The 18,397-nt window shown below is 31.7% G+C and overlaps 1 protein-coding gene across 1 annotated transcript; it reads right to left on the bottom strand.

Moving 5' to 3' along the window:
• Nucleotides 1-10,128: 10,128 nt before the first annotated feature.
• Nucleotides 10,129-10,748, bottom strand: LOC108324630 (calmodulin-like protein 11). The gene is made up of 3 exons (XM_017557575.2): nucleotides 10,602-10,748; nucleotides 10,423-10,500; nucleotides 10,129-10,263 (listed from the first exon to the last, which is right to left on the bottom strand). Exons 1-3 carry the CDS (start codon nucleotides 10,680-10,682, stop codon nucleotides 10,129-10,131), a joined length of 294 nt encoding a protein of 97 aa, XP_017413064.2. The 5' UTR covers nucleotides 10,683-10,748.
• Nucleotides 10,749-18,397: the final 7,649 nt, after the last annotated feature.

Here is an 18,397-nt window from a genome sequence, read left to right as displayed (position 1 = left end):
TTGGTCTCTCTACCCCTTGTTTCTTTTGAAGATTCTTTGTGAAAGGTATTTCTTTCTCGCTCTCGCTCTTTTTCTTTACCTCTCACTTTCTCTTTTTCTTTTTCTTGAGGCTTTTCATACCTCTTTGGACTACCCTCCCTCTTAGGATTTGTCCTATACTCGGATGTGGTAGGATAGTTCCTTTTAGTGGAAACTTTTCTTCTAATTTGTTCTTCCACTCTCACACATAGCTGCACAAAATCATTGAGATCTAAATAAGGTAAAAGTTCTACCTTATCTCTGATCTCATAGTTAAGACCGCTTTGGAACCTAGCTATGGTGAATCTCTCTTCCTCTTTGATTCCAGCTCTTAACATGAGTAATTCCAACTTTTGTCTATATTCTTCAACACTCATGTTTCGTTGTTGAAGTCTATGGAGCTTGTCCATGACCTCTCTGGCATAATAGGCTGGAATATGCCTCCGATGCAAGGTTGCCTTTAACTCATTCCAGTATTGGATGGTATAGTCGCCATGCATCTTTTGATCTCTAATGATGGAGGTCCACCAATAGAGGGCTGCACCTTGAAAGGTCAAGGTGGCTAGGGTCACTCTCCTCTTATCATCTATGTGGTAACACTCAAAAATTTGTTCAACCTTCATCTCCCACTCAAAATATTCTTCCACATTGTCTTTGCCATAGAAGGGGGGAAGGTCAAGTTTGGGTTCTACATGATGGTTTCTATGATGATGATGTCTCCTAGGAGGGTGTTGATAGTGATCATGAGGATGAAAACTATGGTGATCACTATGTTGGGAATGATCACTATTATCATGGTGCTGCCTATGAGAGTGTTCCTCATTATTTTGTCCTCTTTGATTGCGAGTGAGGTTTGCAACCATCTGTCTGAGTTCATTTAACTCAACTTTATTCTTATTAAGTTCCTCTCTCAATTCCATAGTGTCCTCATCTTGATGAAAGGTGCCTTGAATACTATAGTTACTCATACTTGTGAAGTAGAGAAAAGATTTTCAAAAGAGATTTTGAAAAGCTTCACAAGTGTTGAGTCAAAATACTTTTCAAAGATTGTTTTTGTATTTTTGGTGAAGGACTTCTAGATAGATTCTAAAGGTAAAGAAACCGAAGAGCTCCCAGGAAGGAGAGGTGAGTCTCAATGGACAAGCTTAAGAACCTTGTCCTTCCTTAGCCAGAGGTTCTCCTGTTTCTTACCCAAGTTTCAATGGAGAAGTCTTTCAAAACAGTTAGAATGCAACAATGTTATGCTCCTAATAAACCAAACAAAGGTTTGTCTATATGATAACGCACCTAGCTATCACGGAGACGTAGAACACAAATATCAACAAACAAAAAGTAAAGAAAAAAAATGAGAAAGAAATGAAAGAGTGAGACACGGCCCTAAGTGAAAGTGCAAGTAACACTTGGAGCCACTTGACACACTTTCACCCTAAGAAGTGGAAAGTAAACTATTACAATGTTGGATGGTGCACTTGGAATTGCTTGAAAAGCATTTTTCCAAGTCACTTTAAGCTTCAAAAACCAAGAAGAAATTACCACAAAGGTTCCGTGATAGAATGTCACTTATACAAAGAAGTGTAAAAGAATTTATACAAAGCCAAGTGTGGCTGCTACAGCAAAAGAAATGAGCTGAAATATAACTCTAAAGTGATGTTTTTCTGCTGCAAAGAAGTGCTGGACAGCCAATGGAAAGTCCTCTTAAAGTTCCCTTGTAGCAAAGTTAGCAAGACCTCCACTCCTTAAGATGCTACCCCTTTGATAAGGCTTATCTGGATGTTAAAACTCCACCAAAATATGATGTTTCAGCAGACAAAAGGCACAAAACCAGTGAGTGATAAAAAAGAGTGCTGCATCAAAGTTAAATGCAGAAATAATTGTGACAGCAGTATATGGAAGCCAATAAAAATGATTTCTAAGCACCTTGGGGCTGGAATAAAAGCTAGCACGCAAAAGGAACTTAAGATAGGGTCTAGAACAGATTAGAAAAACAAGAAAAACCCAAAAACAGTGATTGAATTCTGTGCAATGCAAGTGTTTGATGAAAATTCAAAACTGTTTGATGAAATACCACAAAGAACATCAGATTTTGTGTTTTCTGGTTTTTGACCTTTGAAATCTGGATTGCAGGGTTTAAATTGCTTTTTAGGAATGCTATACACTTGGATAAGCATATATATGTATTTGGAAACTTAAACCCAGCTTTTGCCAATCCAATAATGAAAATTATGAGTATTTCAAATGTCAAACAGCAACAAAAAATGCTTATTGCACCAGAAAGTGATGTGAAAATGGTGCTTTGAGATGCAAAAATGAGTTGCTGTGGTTTGATGGCAGAACTAATGGTTCAAGCAACTTTATATGCTTAAATTGAAGGTGTGCAAATTGTCAAACAGCAAGGAAAGGGACCACACCCGAAACTCACTGGTCCACTTACAAAAATAAGCAAAGTCAATGGTTGGAAACTGATTTTGTAGTTCTGGTGTAGAATTGACCAAATGAACAGTAGGCACTAGTTTTAATTGACCAAATACACTTGCTGAACCATTGAAAATGCACAGGCAGTCACAGAATCGCAAAAGCAGTGGAGCAGTTGCCAATTTATGCAGAAAACTAGTGAAAACTATAGCAGTTTGGAAAACAAATACTGGAAGCAAAGCTGGCTTGCTCAAACAAGTGATTAAGAATTGCCTAAATCTAGATCTAGCTTCAGAAATTGAGCTAGGGAAATAGAAGATATCCTAATACACACAATGACAGCAGCACGGTGCAAAGCTGGATTAAACAGTACAGAAACCAAACTTTCACACAACTCAAACACTCATTTTTGAATTAAACACTGAACAGCAGTTAAAATCATTTAAGAACTGGTCAAACACATTAAACAAACTTGTCCAAAGTTTCATGAGCTGCAAATCTGAACAACACAGTGTGCATTTGATCAAGCTAAAAATGACTTTTGTTGCAGAAAATTGAAATAAGAGTTGGATGAACTCAAGCACACATTTTGCTTTTCTGAGAGTAATATGAGTTGTTATAGCTTTAGACACTTTCAAAAAACAGTAGACAAACGTGCACAAGGCTTGAAACCACAAGAAATCTGGACAAAAACAGCATTGACCACATCAAACCAGAAATTAAGTTTTGATGCAGAATTGTGAAATAGTGAAGAATTTTGATGCAGATTTTTGAAACTGGAAACAAAGTTTGCACTGCTAGTAGCTCTAATGATCAAAGCTGGACATTAAGCCATTGCTTATATGATCAACATATAGCTAGCCAATGCATTGAACACACTTAAACAACAAGAGATAATGCTGGAACAGAAGTAAACCAATTAGACAGTGAAAAACAGCAAACACTTGCACAAAACTAGACAAAACTTGGAATGATGATTAAGCTGGATTCAAACGAAAATTAAAGAAGTTGCACCGATTAAAATGGAAAAAAAACACTAAGGAACAGTGTATGAACACAAACATCCATAGCAAACACGAAATCAAACCATAGAAGTGAGAGAAAAAAAATTCAAACAGTGACAAACATTGGAACAGCACATGACAAAAGTGAGATATGACTAAAAAAGTGACTTATCTCTTGGAGACTTGCGTGGAGAACCTGGCTCTTGATGCCAAATGATGGAAGCCACTCCAGGATATGCAGAAGAAGCTCCAAAACTCAGAGAAGTGGCAGCGGATTGAGAGAATGCAGTGGAATTTCTGGATGCACGGAAGGTGTTTGATAATATGCTGGAGGTGTTTGAGTGGTTGTGTTTGGTAGAGTTCTAGCTCAGTAGGCTTTCCAAAGGGGAAAGAAGCTAGAGGAGGTGCTAGATAACAAAGCACAGAGGTGAACTTGAGAGTAATAGTTGGAAATTGGCAGCATTTCTTTACTTCAATTCAAGTTGAATTTACAATGGATGAGCTCTCTTTTTATAGGCAAAGATGAGCTTTGGAAGTGTGCTATGAAAGCTATCTTAGTCTACAAATGTAAAACGTGCAGACTCCAAGTGCAACAGCTGTTTCCAATCCATGTGCTCCATATGTTCCTCATGGAAAAGGTGCTAAATGAAGGAAGTCACCCGGTTGCTTGTGTTTCACGTTTTGCACATGTAAAATGTGTAAAACGTGTTTCTTTCATGGCTAATTAATGTGCAGCAGCAAGGCTTCTTTGGCAGCATCATTATAGGTTCCAATTCCTTGTTATTTGGCCTACAAAACAACATAAAGTATTTTAGCAAAGACATAGATTTTAAGACTTAGAAAGAAAAGAACTTTTGTTATTCAACTTCCCTTTCTTAGTCTCAAGTTGATACTTCTTAGGATGGGAAGGCCCTAAAGGGTTGCCATCACAGAACTCAGTTAAGACCGAACACAAGAGAAAGACCACCCACACCTAAAACCGAACGGTCATGAACTAGTAAGACTCTAAAGAGATCGACCCAGTTAATGACCGAGTACCTGAACACGGTCGAACGTCCAAATCAGCGTACGGCCGAGCGGTCAACAACGCACCCTCAACTTTCTTCATAATTCTGCAGAAACTACTGCAGAATTATGAACACATCAGACTTTACCAAACTAAACATTTTCCAAACTTATAATCTTCTAAACACGAATCATATACACATTTACACCTATCCAAGAGTACCTAAATCTTTCTAACATAAATCCAAGGAATCTCATACCATATTTCACTCCAAAATTCTGCATAAACAACAACCCAATAACCAAAAGATCTATTTTCCCACTTTTTCCACATTTTAAAGGTTCTAAGAATTCTAATAGGTCCAAAACAACTTTTCCAGACTATTCCTATCAACCAACTCCATACTAAATCTCAATTCCCTAATTTCACTACTCAAATTCATAGAAATTCACACGGTACAGTAACAAAGCACTACAAAAAACAAATCAACATGTTCACAGAATATGACAGTTCACGAGACATTGTCGAGCACACCAAAAATCCAATTTCATACACATGCAAGATCATCAAACAACATTTTCATACTCAGAAGATCATAATTAAATTAACTAACTTCCCTTACCTCTTAACCGGACCGAACAACTCTACCACTTCATAAATTTGTTCTTAACACCAGAAAATATCAAGAACCTGCAGTTCACCGATTTTCGGTAACGGACCAACCCAAAGTACCAGAAAAGTGATCAGAAATAAGAAGAAGAAGCTTATGAACACATGCAACCAGAAACTTGGCTTGCATGTGCCAGGAAATAGAATTTCTAAGAATAGGATGAACTTACCGACTCTAAGTTTGATTTTGATCGGTGGAAAAGAAAATCTTGACTCCCAAAATTGCTTATACTATGGCTGGTTGAAGAAAAGATGAAAGGAGATGAAGAATTTCTAGAGAGAAGGAGGAGAAAAGGTAGAGGCTTGAGTTTTAGAGAGATACAAATTCTGAGAAAATGAGATGGGCTACGGTTTGGAAAGTTCTATAAAATGCTCAATCTCTTTTATTGGAGACATATGTCCCTCCCTTCCAAGTGTCATTTTCAGGGATTTGATAAATCACATTTAAGAAATGGAAGTGTAAGCAATCAACGTTGCATTATAATACATGTAATTTTATTATCATCAATTTAATTTAAACAATTCGTATTATATCAAAATAATACAAAATATTCTTAGTAAATTCATTGATTTCGCTTTATTTTATAAGTATTTAAATTTTTTTTTCTCAGTGGTTGATAAAGATAAATGAGCTAATAATATACTCATTTAAACTCCCAAAGTTGCTTTATAACATCCTTATATTATTATTTTGATGTTAAACTACTATAAGTTCATGGATGATAAATGAAAGTGAATTGTGAAAGCTAGAAAAAAACAATTCACACTTATGATTATCCATTATTTTACTTTTATTATCAATATATTGATATTTTTATTATGTTACAATTTGAAAATAAAGTATGTTATATGTAATAGTAAAGTCATCGTTTACTATTTAAATATTATAATAATGTTTTATATTTGACAACTTATGTAGTTGGGAGAAGAGTTGTTCTTTTTTCCAAATGCAAAAATTATATTTTTTACTATATAGTTTTAAATGTATATATGAAGAGTGGATAATATTATCTCAAGAAGATGTAAAATTTTGAGCTTGATCTAATGATTAATGAAGTGGAAATCAAGTTATTATTGAAGTAACTCGAAACAAGAAATATGTGATGTTAGTTCAATTGCGAAAATTATATCTCTAACTACAAAACTCTAAGTGGAAATCCTGATGTGGTCAAAACAAAGTATTGGGTCTAAAGAAATTTTGATAAAATTTTCATCCTGATCTAGTGATTAACGAATTAAAAATAAAATTTTTGTTAACACAACTCAGAACTAAACAATACGTGAAAACTTAATTTTTACACTAAAATAATCAAAATTATTTCTCTTAGCATAAACCTTCAATAATAAATTTGATCATTTAAAAATTGCAACTTAATACAATAATTCATGATATTATAATCATAATTTTATTGACACAACTTAAAAATAGCAACCAGCTGACACTTTAAAATCATTCTCTATATCTTTCAAAGCTCTTTCCATAATTTATTAATTTACTTATAGAAATAAATTTAAATAAAAATTTTAAATATAATTAACATAAATATACTATTATAATTATATAAGATATCATTTTTTTTATATTATAGATAAGATAACATTTTTTCATATTATACATGAGATAACATTTTTTTTAATAAAAATATTATCCATTTACATTGTAAATATTTGGATGTAACAAGTATTTAAAATAATAACACAATAACACACTACAAAAAAAATTGCATTTGATGGAAATTATTTGCTCAATGTTAATAATATATAACTCGACTAATGAATTTTACTATTGGAGGTTTTTAAACCTCTCTTAAGTTTCAAAGGTTTATTTATAAACCTTCGGAAAATAATCTAGGTTTATTTCAAATCCTAATAAATGTATATAATTATTTTGATTATTTTTATAATCAAATAATTAAAAAACTATAATCTTAATAAATTTTATTCTGCTTTTTTTTTCTTCCAATTTTTTAGCTTATCCCTCCACTTTATCTTTTCAAATCCATAGTTTACTTTAGTTTAGCTCTCAGGGGAAATCCACCGCAATTAGCTCCCATCGCACTGCCTTGAACCGCACCATTGACCCTCTACTGCACTGTTGGCCCTGCACTACTTCATTGCATCTGCACTGCACCGCCGCACCTGCACTGCATCGTTGGGCCTGGTACTTTGTCGTTAAGCCTTGGTTTGCTTCAATAAAAAAGTAGGTTTCTTCTCCATCTCATTTGGATTCTTTAATCAATTTCTACTCTTTATTTATTTTATTTTTTTGCGTTAGATATTACCAACTCTGAATCTATCAGAACAGTATTCTAGTCCCTGAATTAGAGCTTATTATAGTAGTTAAATAGAGATACATGATGCATGAAGAATGATTGATAAAATTTCATGCAGTTATTTTGGCTTCTTTCCATTAGATTTTGTGATTGAATTCTTGGTAAAGATCTTGATTATGCAGATTGTATTTACCCTGGACAAAGACAAATGCTTCCTCAGTGGTCAAGTGAGTCATGTTGCCGAGGAAATGGAAAAAGGAAGACATGAGACTCAAAAGAACATTTTATTTTATTTTTGTTAGGTCGAGGAGCTTTACCAAGGAGATATAAAATAAGACATGAATCCAATTGACACCATTCTTAATTAGGGTTGCACAAAATTAATTAAACTGCTTTGAACTATAAATTAATTGTATTTAATTATATTTATAATAAAAATTTAATTGTACTATTTTATAGTTCGGATAGAAAATTGAATTTCTAAAGTTATAATTCAGCTAATTACTATTCATTAACTTAAAACTAATTCATTTTATACTTTTTACTTGTTTGAGAATTTCTAGAGTTGTAGTTTTGATTTAGTTATCGTTGAGTTCTGTCAATTTTCGATCAGAGCTGACTTTCTGAATTCAACTGATTTTCAACAAGAGTCGAATCCGTCGAATTTCGGTTAGAACTAACTTGACCGAGTTTTGGTTCTGCCCGACGTGACCGAATTTGGACAATTTTTGGCTGGGGCTAACTTGATCAAATTTGATCAATTTTTGATTGGGACTCTCTCAACTATTTGTAGTCGTCTCGACCGAATTTCACTGATTTTCAAGAAGTGATGACTCGGTCAAATTTAACCAATTTCGATTAGGACCAACTCGACTAAGTTTTGGTCATGGCCGTCCCAGCCAAATTCGAACGGTTTTCGATCAGGATTGAATCAAGTGAGTTTCAATCGTGGTCATTCAACCAAATTTGTCTGTATGTGTGCGTGCGTGTGTGTGTGTGTTTGTATGTGTGTGTCTGTGTCTCTGTTTGTATGTATTTGTGTATGTGTGTGTGTGTGAGTGTGTGTGTGTAAGTATGTATGCGCGCGTGTATGTGTGTGCGTGTGTGTGTGTACGTGTGTGTGTGTGTGTGCGTGTGTGTGTTTGTGTTTGTGTGTGTGTGGGTGTGTGTGTGTGTTTGTGTCTGTGTCTGTTTGTGTGTGTGCCTGTGTGTGTGTGTGTTTGTTTGTGTTTGTGTGTGTGTCTATGTTTGTGTGTGTGTGTGTGTGTCTATGTGTGTGTGTGTGTGTTTGTGCATGTGTCTGTGTCTGTGTTTGTGTGTGTTTGTCTCTCTCTGTGTCTCTATCTGTGTTTGTGTGTGTCTGTGTTTTTTTATGTCTCTCTCGTTGTGTGTGTGTGTGTCAGTTTGTTTGTGTCTGTATCTGTGTGTTTGTGTGTGTGTGTTTGTGTGTGTGTGTCTGTGTGTGTGTGTGTATGTGTTTGTGTGTGTGTCCGTGTGTCTATGTCTCTGTATGTGTGTGTGTGTGTGTATGTGTTTGTGTGTGTTTGTGTGTATGTATGTGTCTGTGTTTGTGTCTGTGTTTGTATGTGTGTCTGTGTTTGTGTGTGTGTCTGTATTTGTGTTTGTGTCTATGTTTGTGTTTGTGTTTGTGTTTGTGTTTGTGTTTGTGTCTGTATTTGTGTTCGTGTTTATATGTGTCTGTCTGTGTGTCTGTGACTGTGTGTGTGTATGTGTCTGTATAGGTGTGTGTGTCTGTGTGTGTGTGTGTTTGTCTGTGTGGGTGTGTGTCTCTATGTGTGTTTGTGTGTGTCTGTATGTGTGTGTCCGTGTTTGTGTGTGTGTGTGTTCGTGTGTGTGTGTGTGTGTGTGTGTTTGTTTGTTTGTGTGTGTGTGTGTTGGTGTATGTGTGTGTGTCTGTGTATGTGTGTGTTCGTATGTGTGTGTTTGTGTGTGTGTTTTCCTCTCTTTGTGTGTGTCCGTGTGTGTATGTTTGTCCTTGTGTGTTCGTATGTGTGCGTGTGTGTGTCCTTAGATAAATGACGTAACAAAAGTTTTAATCTTTCGTAATAGTAAAGTAAATCTTCCTTAAAATATTTTTTGCTTGTAGTGACAGCTAGAAAAAAAGGAAGAAATCAACTAATAGACAATAATGTAAATTTACTATAAGGTAAGAAAATTATAATAACTGTAAGGAGAAAAGAAAACAGAGTTTTATGAATGTTTTCCTAAAGGAACACTCTGTTCCTTCTATAACATAAGAAGTAAACACCAAAGTAAATTTCCTTGTATACGAAACTTCTCTTCTCACATTAAAGCTGTACATTAACATTGTAAAGTGATTAATTGAAAAAAATAATGAGAGTTAATTAGAACCAGTTTGTAAGGAATTCCGACAAAGACACTTATTATCTTTTGGTGAAAATGGTAAACACGTATAAGAGAATTGAACATGTCATTTTACTAGTCAAGCGTTAATTCTTGCATCCAAAGTTATGTCACCTAATTAAGAAGTTATACCTTACTTTATATTTAATCGTTGAAAAAGTTACACGTGCATCACATTTTTCTAAACTTTTGAAAAATACATTACATAGAGGCACACGATCTATTTAGATGACGGAGTCAACGTTGAAAGAGCGAGAGGATCAACATTTGGCCGATATTAATTGTCATAATAAATACAAAAGAACATAGAATGGTCTAAAGAAAAGTCAATGGTGTCAGTTCCAAATTCAAAAGAAATGGATCAATTTAGTGACATAAATCTTGCAAATTCTTCATAGCTAACTCGACCATCTCCATCCAAATCTGCTTCTCTAATCATTTGTTCAACTTCTTCTTCGGTTAGCCTCTCTCCCAATTTCATCATCACATGTCGCAACTGTAAAAACAAAATGTCTCATTTTCACTCACACTCTAATGGGTTTGGAAGTAAGAGAAAAACAAAAACTCTACGTGATTCTAATACGCAGGAAATGCAGATTGAGTTGCATGATATATATATATATATATATATATATATATATATATATATGCTTACCTCAGTAGCTGATATGTACCCATCATTATCCCTGTCAAACACTTTGAACGCGTCTTTTAGCTCTTCGGTCAGATTTTCCTAACAAAAGGACAATTAAAATGTTTCATGATCTTTACTAACAATGATTTTCCTCTCACTCCTATTTTTAAGAACAAACAAGTTAACAATGGCAGATTTACCTTCATTCTCATTCCGATAACATTCAAGAACTCTTCAAAATTTACGCTTCCTTTTCCATCCATATCGACTTTACTAATCATTTCTTGAATTTCTTCTTTTGTTGTGTTTCCTTCTAATGACTGAACAATGGATATCAGTTCTTCCACAGTAATGAAACCTGGACATCATCACAGACATTGCAAATCAAAGTTAACTAAATATACTTTCATAAACATTTTACGTTAGAACTGACACACACACACACATATGTGTGTGTATATATATATATATATATATATATATATATATATATATATATATATATATATATATATATATATATATATATATATATATATATATATATAGGTTAATGATGCAAAAGAGCACACCGTCAGAATCCTTGTCAACAACATCAAAGGCTTCGTGGAATATAGCTATTTGATCTTCTGTCCATGCATTTGCCATTATTTTTCTGCAGCAGGCTAGGCTCAACTTAAGTGGAAATTAACCAGAAAGTTGTAACAGTACTTCGAATTTGCTTATTGGTTATTCGAAAATGGAGGGTGGTGGAAGAGCATGCAATATTTTTGTATTACATAAGGTTCCGTGATTTTCATTTTGTTTTATAGATGTGATGTGGGCCAGTTTTTTCTTCTGGATTGAAATAGTCAAAACACGTTGGATTTTCAAAAAGCTGGAATTATTCGAGAAGGGTGATAGAAATCGACTATTGAACGTATGAATGTTTCAAATGGTGTTTTCTTTCTTTCGTTCTTGTTCCAACTCCCAACTACAGAAGGAATCATATTTGTGTACACTTGTTGGGGAATTGCACCACCTTCCAATTAATCCATGTCTACATAATTAGTAATTATCTACTCTAGGTCAACCTTTGATTAGTGTCATTATTTTAGAAGAAAGAATCCTCCTTTCTATAATAATGATCATTTTTTTTTTACTTTTTTCACTTTTAAAAGAATAATTTTATTTCATTTTTTTTTCAGCAATACTTGTTAAAATAATTAAAATAAATTGATAGCATTATTTACACTAAAAGATAGACAAGAGTAAAAAAAATTAAAAATATTTATTTTACATTTATTTATTGATTTTCTCAATCAATGCATCCTAGACTTTTAAATTACTATTATAAACGATTTTTTCTTTTATAATTATGTATTGTCGGTTGTAATGAGCATCACCTTTAGGAACACAATTTTGATATTTTACTTTCAACCAAATTTATTTCGTATTCAAACTAACATTATTACAATTCAAACTCTAAAACATGAGACACAATTCAATCAATTTCATCCTTAAATGCGTCAGACGATTTCATTAATTTAGTCTTCAAAAGAATAAAGAAATATTTAATGCCTCAAATATGCAAAATGACTCTTACGTAAAATGAGAATTTATATTATTTTCATTCATACATATATTTTAAAAATTTAATTTGAAATTATATAAGAAATAATTTTGTATGATGTGATATTCAGATAGTAATTTATACGTTTTACTAAATTGCAACTTTCGAGTAATTTGTTCTTATAAATAAATATTTTTTAGTTTCTAAATTTTTACTTAAAATTGAAATTACTCTACACTTAAGAATAAACACGTTATTATAAAATTTAACACTGTTAGATAATAATAACTATTCAACTTTAAATACGTGAAAATTTAGAGATTAAAAATATTTTAAAATTTATTTTAAAAAACAACTAAATTAGTCCTTTCAAGAATTTTCATGACTAACTAATGAAATTTTATCGATCAAAATAAATTTGTTGGTAAAATCAAGTTAACTAAAGAATTTTACCGATGTATTTTAGAATTTCAATTATCAACAAAAATATTTGTTCGTAATATATCCGTTATTAGAATTTGTTGGTAAATTAAAATTTGTATTATCGAGAAATATTTTCATCAATATTTTACCGTTGATATTATCAAGAGATTTGTCCATCAATAAATTTTGTTGATAAAAGAAGTGACCAACTTTTTAATTTAAATTTTGACAACTTCATATAAAAATTGTAGTAACATCGTCCTAAAATCTGTCAGTAATTTATAGTTTTTATTACTATAGATTTTTTTGTCAATAAATAATGTTAGTAAAAAATGATAATTTTTTTTGTGTCAAGTCTAATAAGATTTTTTATTAATCAAGTGAGCTTGGTGAGAAGAAAATAAAAGAAAGGGAAGAAAAAGAAGGAAGAACAAAAGAAAAACAAGGAGTCACAATGAGCAAGAGAAAAAGAAATAGAAGAAAAAGAAAAAGTAAGAGAAAGAGATGAAGATGGAGTTGATGTAGAGATAGCAACGAAGAAGATGGTTAGGAAGAGAGGAAGAAGAGAAAAAAAAAGAGAAGGAAAAAGACTAATAACAGTAATTATTAACTAATATTTAATAATAAATTTAGTTAAAAATAATTAACGAATGATGTTTATTTATTAATAATTATTAATGAATTTTATAATCCTTTCATAAAATTTATTGACAAGAATTTTATTAATAAATTTTAACTATAGATAATCAGTCAATAAATTTAAATTATTAACTTTTTTATTCATAGATTTTATCCATCGATCAATCTTCTCGATGAATACTTACATTAGTTTTATTTCAAACATATAAATAAAATTTATGATATATAATATTATATATGTCATAATTTTAGAATATTTGATTTTTCAGAGTTGTCTGTGAATATAAATTACATGCAGTGTCTTTAATTTTTTTTATTTATTTAATATTTTACTTTCTTTTAAAGATTTCATGATGGAAATAATAATAATCTGTCTTCTGAAGTAAATATTCAGTCTATTTAGTGAAAATAATTTTTCTTTTATATTTTTAAATAAAATATGAGTATTACTTGTTTCTTATTTTTAATATTTTGTTTTATAATTATGTACTACTATTATAAATTCCGTAAATGTTTGTATTTGTAAGTATTTTTTATATTAGAATTCTGTTATAGTTTATTTTAAAATTAAAAACCATATTCTAACCCTCATCGGTTGGACACACAAAATTTCTATACAAGAGACTAACAATTTGAGTTATGATTCACTAAGAGATTTATATATTCTCTTTTAACACTATATTCTCACAGGAGACTTTGAAAATACATTTTTCTTTAAAGGTAATGTGTACTTTTCAAAAAATTGATAGCAAATTGGTCTGAAATAGTTATTAATTATCATTGCGTAAAATGTATTATGATAAAAAATAAATAAACTATGGTTTTACACTTTTTTTTAGAGGTTGGATGAGATATAAAAATGGAGGAAGAAAAAGTCTTGTAGGACTTGAACTTTTTTATTTTTATTTATCTGAAACATTGTGTTCATTTAAACATTGAACTAAATAACTACTTTCACCAAATTAATAATCAATTTGGCTTTGAATACCTCGTATAAACATTTACTTATTTATAAGGATGTAGCTTCTAAAGTTGTTAATTATGTTACTTGGAATAGGAGTCATTTTCTGGAACATTGTGCCTACTATTCTTATTCACACCTTCCCCATTATATTGTTTACGTTTTCTCAGACATATTATTCTTCTTTTTTAATATTTTTTTATTTACAATATTATGAATACAGTGTTTGATATTTAATGTGTTTTACATATTTATTAAATTTCAAATAATATTATTTAGCTATTACAAATTCAATACAATTGAACTATTTTATCCAAAAAAATCGACTCTACTGGATTTTAAAAACTTTATAGCATGTACAGACACTAATTTCCAGATTTACAATGAGTTAATCTAAATCACTTTTGTTTACACTAAACGATGTTTATTAAGAAAGCATTCCAAAAACAGGTCACTTAGATATAACAAATTAATTTTGCACGTTTTGTTTTTGGTTGACAAATTTAAATGACAACATTTTCAGATACTCTTCCTAAAAAATAAATTATTGATTTATATAATAAAAAACTAATTCGGGAGATTAATTTTAATGTACGAGAATTTCGTGAAGTTATTTTCGTGAAATCATAAAAGAGCATGAATTTATAGTTGTAGAAGGTTCAATTTTGGCATGCATTTTGTCTTTTTGTTGTTGTCAGCTTCATGTCAACAAAATTTCATTACGTCGTTATAATCATAACTGAAATTTCATTAGCAACAAAATTAAAATTTTACACACTGATTGCTTTTGATTTTTGAAGAACTGCAAAACTTTAATACTTCTAGTAGAAAAAAGAATCAAAATTTAATTTTTCACTTGTATATATTTACAAAGTATAATTTTTAACTTTATAAATTAAAAAAAAAAATTAACACTATAAAAAAATCATTAAATAACAATTAATTTTAGAAAAATAAAATAATGATTAATTCATATATTAATTTATAAACTAATTTTTTTATATATTCAAAATAATCTCTATTATAAAAAAAATTATATTTGATTTTTAATTTTGAATATAAATTTATTTCTAACATTAAATATCAAGTTTTTAGCTATTAAGAAATTAGTGTAAAAGTTAGTCTCTAACTTATACTTATACTTCACATTAGTGTAGTGTAACTTTTGTAAAATGTTGAATTTATCATTATCTTTATTGAATTTCATACCAATACTAAGTAAAACGTATCAAAACAATTTTAGTTTCAATTATTATGAATGTATCTTATTGTTATGATGCTATTGAATTTGAATAATCAAATAGTTTTTGAGACACTAGTCATTTTCTAAATTTCTGTCTATATCATATATGAAAGTTAAAGTACGTGACTAATACCTTATAATATGTGCAAATTTCATTAATCATTCCTCTACTTAGAAACTACTTAATTTTCACAATTGGTAAAATAACATGTCATAAACCTAAAAAATTGAAATGATTGTATAAAAAAATCATTTAATTAAATTTAATTTGAAATATTACACATTTTTAATACACTTTCATATTTTTATATTCATATGAAAGAAATACGTTTAACCTCATTGTTAATATATATATATATATATATATATATATATATATATATATATATATATATATATAAATTTTGCAATTACATGATTCTTTCGTAATTAGTCATTATTCAAGCATAATATATATTTATTCTTAAAAAATATGAAATATTAATAATTTTTTTAATTAATATTATTTGTTTTCGTTTATGGTGTCGAAGTTAAGTTTGCTTCTTCAAAGGGTCTTCGATCTACAAGTTTAGGTTAAAGTTCTATCTTCAATCCTCTTTTTGTCGTTCGGTTAAACTGGTGAACTACATGTAAAAAAAACTCAAATGTTAAAGTCAATCTTTGTACGAAAGTGTGAGTAATAAATGTGTAGTAAAAATAATTAATTACCTGAATATTAAACCTGTATTTATAGATTTTCAAATAAGCTTCTAATTAGTGATGGCCTAATCACGGTTCTAATGGTGATTATTTGATTTAGGGTTATTGTAAGTTGCAATCTGACCAACTGGTTCACCGACCGACTCATGTGGGACCGTTGCTTGTTGACTGTTCAGTCATACTATACAAAGGCCCCCCCAAGCCCGGGCATGCATTAGTGAGATGTGTAGGGGTTTGTTTAAGGCAAGGAGATGACCGTGCATTTTATAGTGGAGTGAATTTCGTTGAACCGTTCATCCAAAAATAGTTGCTTGTGTGGGCAGTTACCGTGGCAGTTATTAGAAAATGTAACCGTTTGTCTGCTTGAAACGAAAGGTCACACCTCGTGGATCATTGGATTGTGGTAGTTTCAACGGCTGAGATTCGTTTGCCGAAACCCTTCTTTTGGCTATAAATAGGGGTGGGGTCGCAGTTATTTTTACACTTGTTATTTTTCTCACTTCTTATGAGTGATCATTTCATTCATTCTCTTATCCTAAGGTAATAATGTTGATTGTGGAGCTTTCTTCGTCTGAGGAGTCCATATGGAGGGGAGGTCGGGGGTACGCTGATGGTGGATCAGAGTCATCGTTGTCATCCGTCGGCTCTTCCATCCTAGGGTCAACCGAGCGGTGTGAGGCCTCGGTTGACAGAGGAACAACAGTGCATATAAATAATAATGTTGCTCTTGTCAAAGGGTGTGACGATTGCCATGGAATTAAATGTCGTTGGGGAGTGGACAGGGTCTTGTGCGTTGGTACTACCTGTTCCTAAATACAGTTGGGCTCCCCACGAGGTCAGGAACTACATTTCTTACTTCAGTACTAGTTAGTCCTTGCAAGAACTTAAGGGCGTTATTAACTTGGTGGGGGAGGCTGCAGATGCTGAGTGTTTTAAGCTCTCCGTTTGCAAAACGGACCAAACGGGCATGTCATAGGAAGGAGGGTTACACATCAGACTTCTTCTACACATACTCAACGATATATCGCGACATGTCCGTTCAGCTACTGTTCTCCGAGTTTCAAATGGGCGTTCTGCGGGAATTGAAGGTGACACCTATCCAACTGCGCCCGAATGGGTGGGCCTTTATGTAGGCGTTTGTCATTGTCTGCAAGGCCTTTGACCTGACTCCTACGCCAGTGTCTTTCCTATATATTTTTCGGACCCGGCCGAACCCTATAACAAGTTGTGGGTGTCTCTCATTTCCAAGAAGGATCAGATTTATTTACTTTCTTCAATGCTTCCTATAAAGATGTAGGGAATCTTCTTCCATTTAAGATTCTTCGTATATTCTTTAATGGAAAACAATTGTTTCAACTTAGGTACTATAGGCAAGTACCACATCACCTTAGCAGATGGACCATCATTGTCTTCATCATTATTTTCATCAACTTTCTTCTTAAACCGTGATAAACCACATGTCGGATACACCTTCAGTGAAGTATAGAATTTTTTACTCCTCGTAATTAAGGATAAGTAACGTGTTATTTTCTAGAAGCATGTCCTTCAGCAACTCCAACAATTATGTGAAACTTTTATTAGTTCATCCATTCCTTGCTTTTTAAACAAAACAATTTCAAAATTACCGACAACTGTTTAAAGTAGGTGCATCCTAGATACAACTTTTGCTCTAGATCGTTCTTAAGAGAATCATATAAATGAACTCTTCTAAAAATTTCTTCTCCAACATCTTGTACCATTCTGTGAAACTTTTATCAGTTCATCCATTTCGTGCTTTTAAACAAAACAATTTCAAAATTGCTGACAACTGTTTAAAGTAGGTGCATCCTAGATACAACTCTTGCTCTAGATCGTTCTTAAGAGAATCATATAAATGAACTCTTCTAAAACTTTCTTCTCCAACATCTCGTACCATATCCTCAAAATGATCATTCATCCATTCGTCCACATAATTTGTATCTCTTGACGTTGTTTGGGGGTGTAGTATTTTTTCACGCCAAGTCCAAATTGTATATATAACTCCTCATTATTCCATAGATGATCACGAATATTGTCCAAGTCTTCCAATATTTTATTAAGACAACGACCACAAAGATAAAATATGTCTCATTCACTGGGTTTGCATGTTCTTGAACATATTGTAAGAACTCAAAAACTCATTTTTCATACTTTTAACGAATACGACGTTCATTCATTAATCTTTGATCCATACTTGTAAAAAATAAAAAGGAAAAAAATCACACCTAAAAATAAATCTAACTTATGAAACACCAAATGAATACAAAATTATAACCACACCTTCAAAAACAAATACATTTATGACAAATAACACAAAAATCAACCTTTGTTGTTCCTTGACTTTGTGAACAAAGCAGTTAGTTCTCACTTAAGGAATGGAGGTTTAACTCATGTAAGCATGTAAATACTTCAAAAAATACAAAAACCAATTTGACAAAACATACAAAATACATAACCAAAG

Source organism: Vigna angularis, chromosome 3, assembly GCF_016808095.1.
Source record: "Vigna angularis cultivar LongXiaoDou No.4 chromosome 3, ASM1680809v1, whole genome shotgun sequence".
Classification (NCBI taxonomy): domain Eukaryota; kingdom Viridiplantae; phylum Streptophyta; class Magnoliopsida; order Fabales; family Fabaceae; genus Vigna; species Vigna angularis.
The sequence above is the reverse complement of the archived record's forward strand: the minus strand, read 5'-3'. Positions and strand labels throughout refer to the sequence as shown.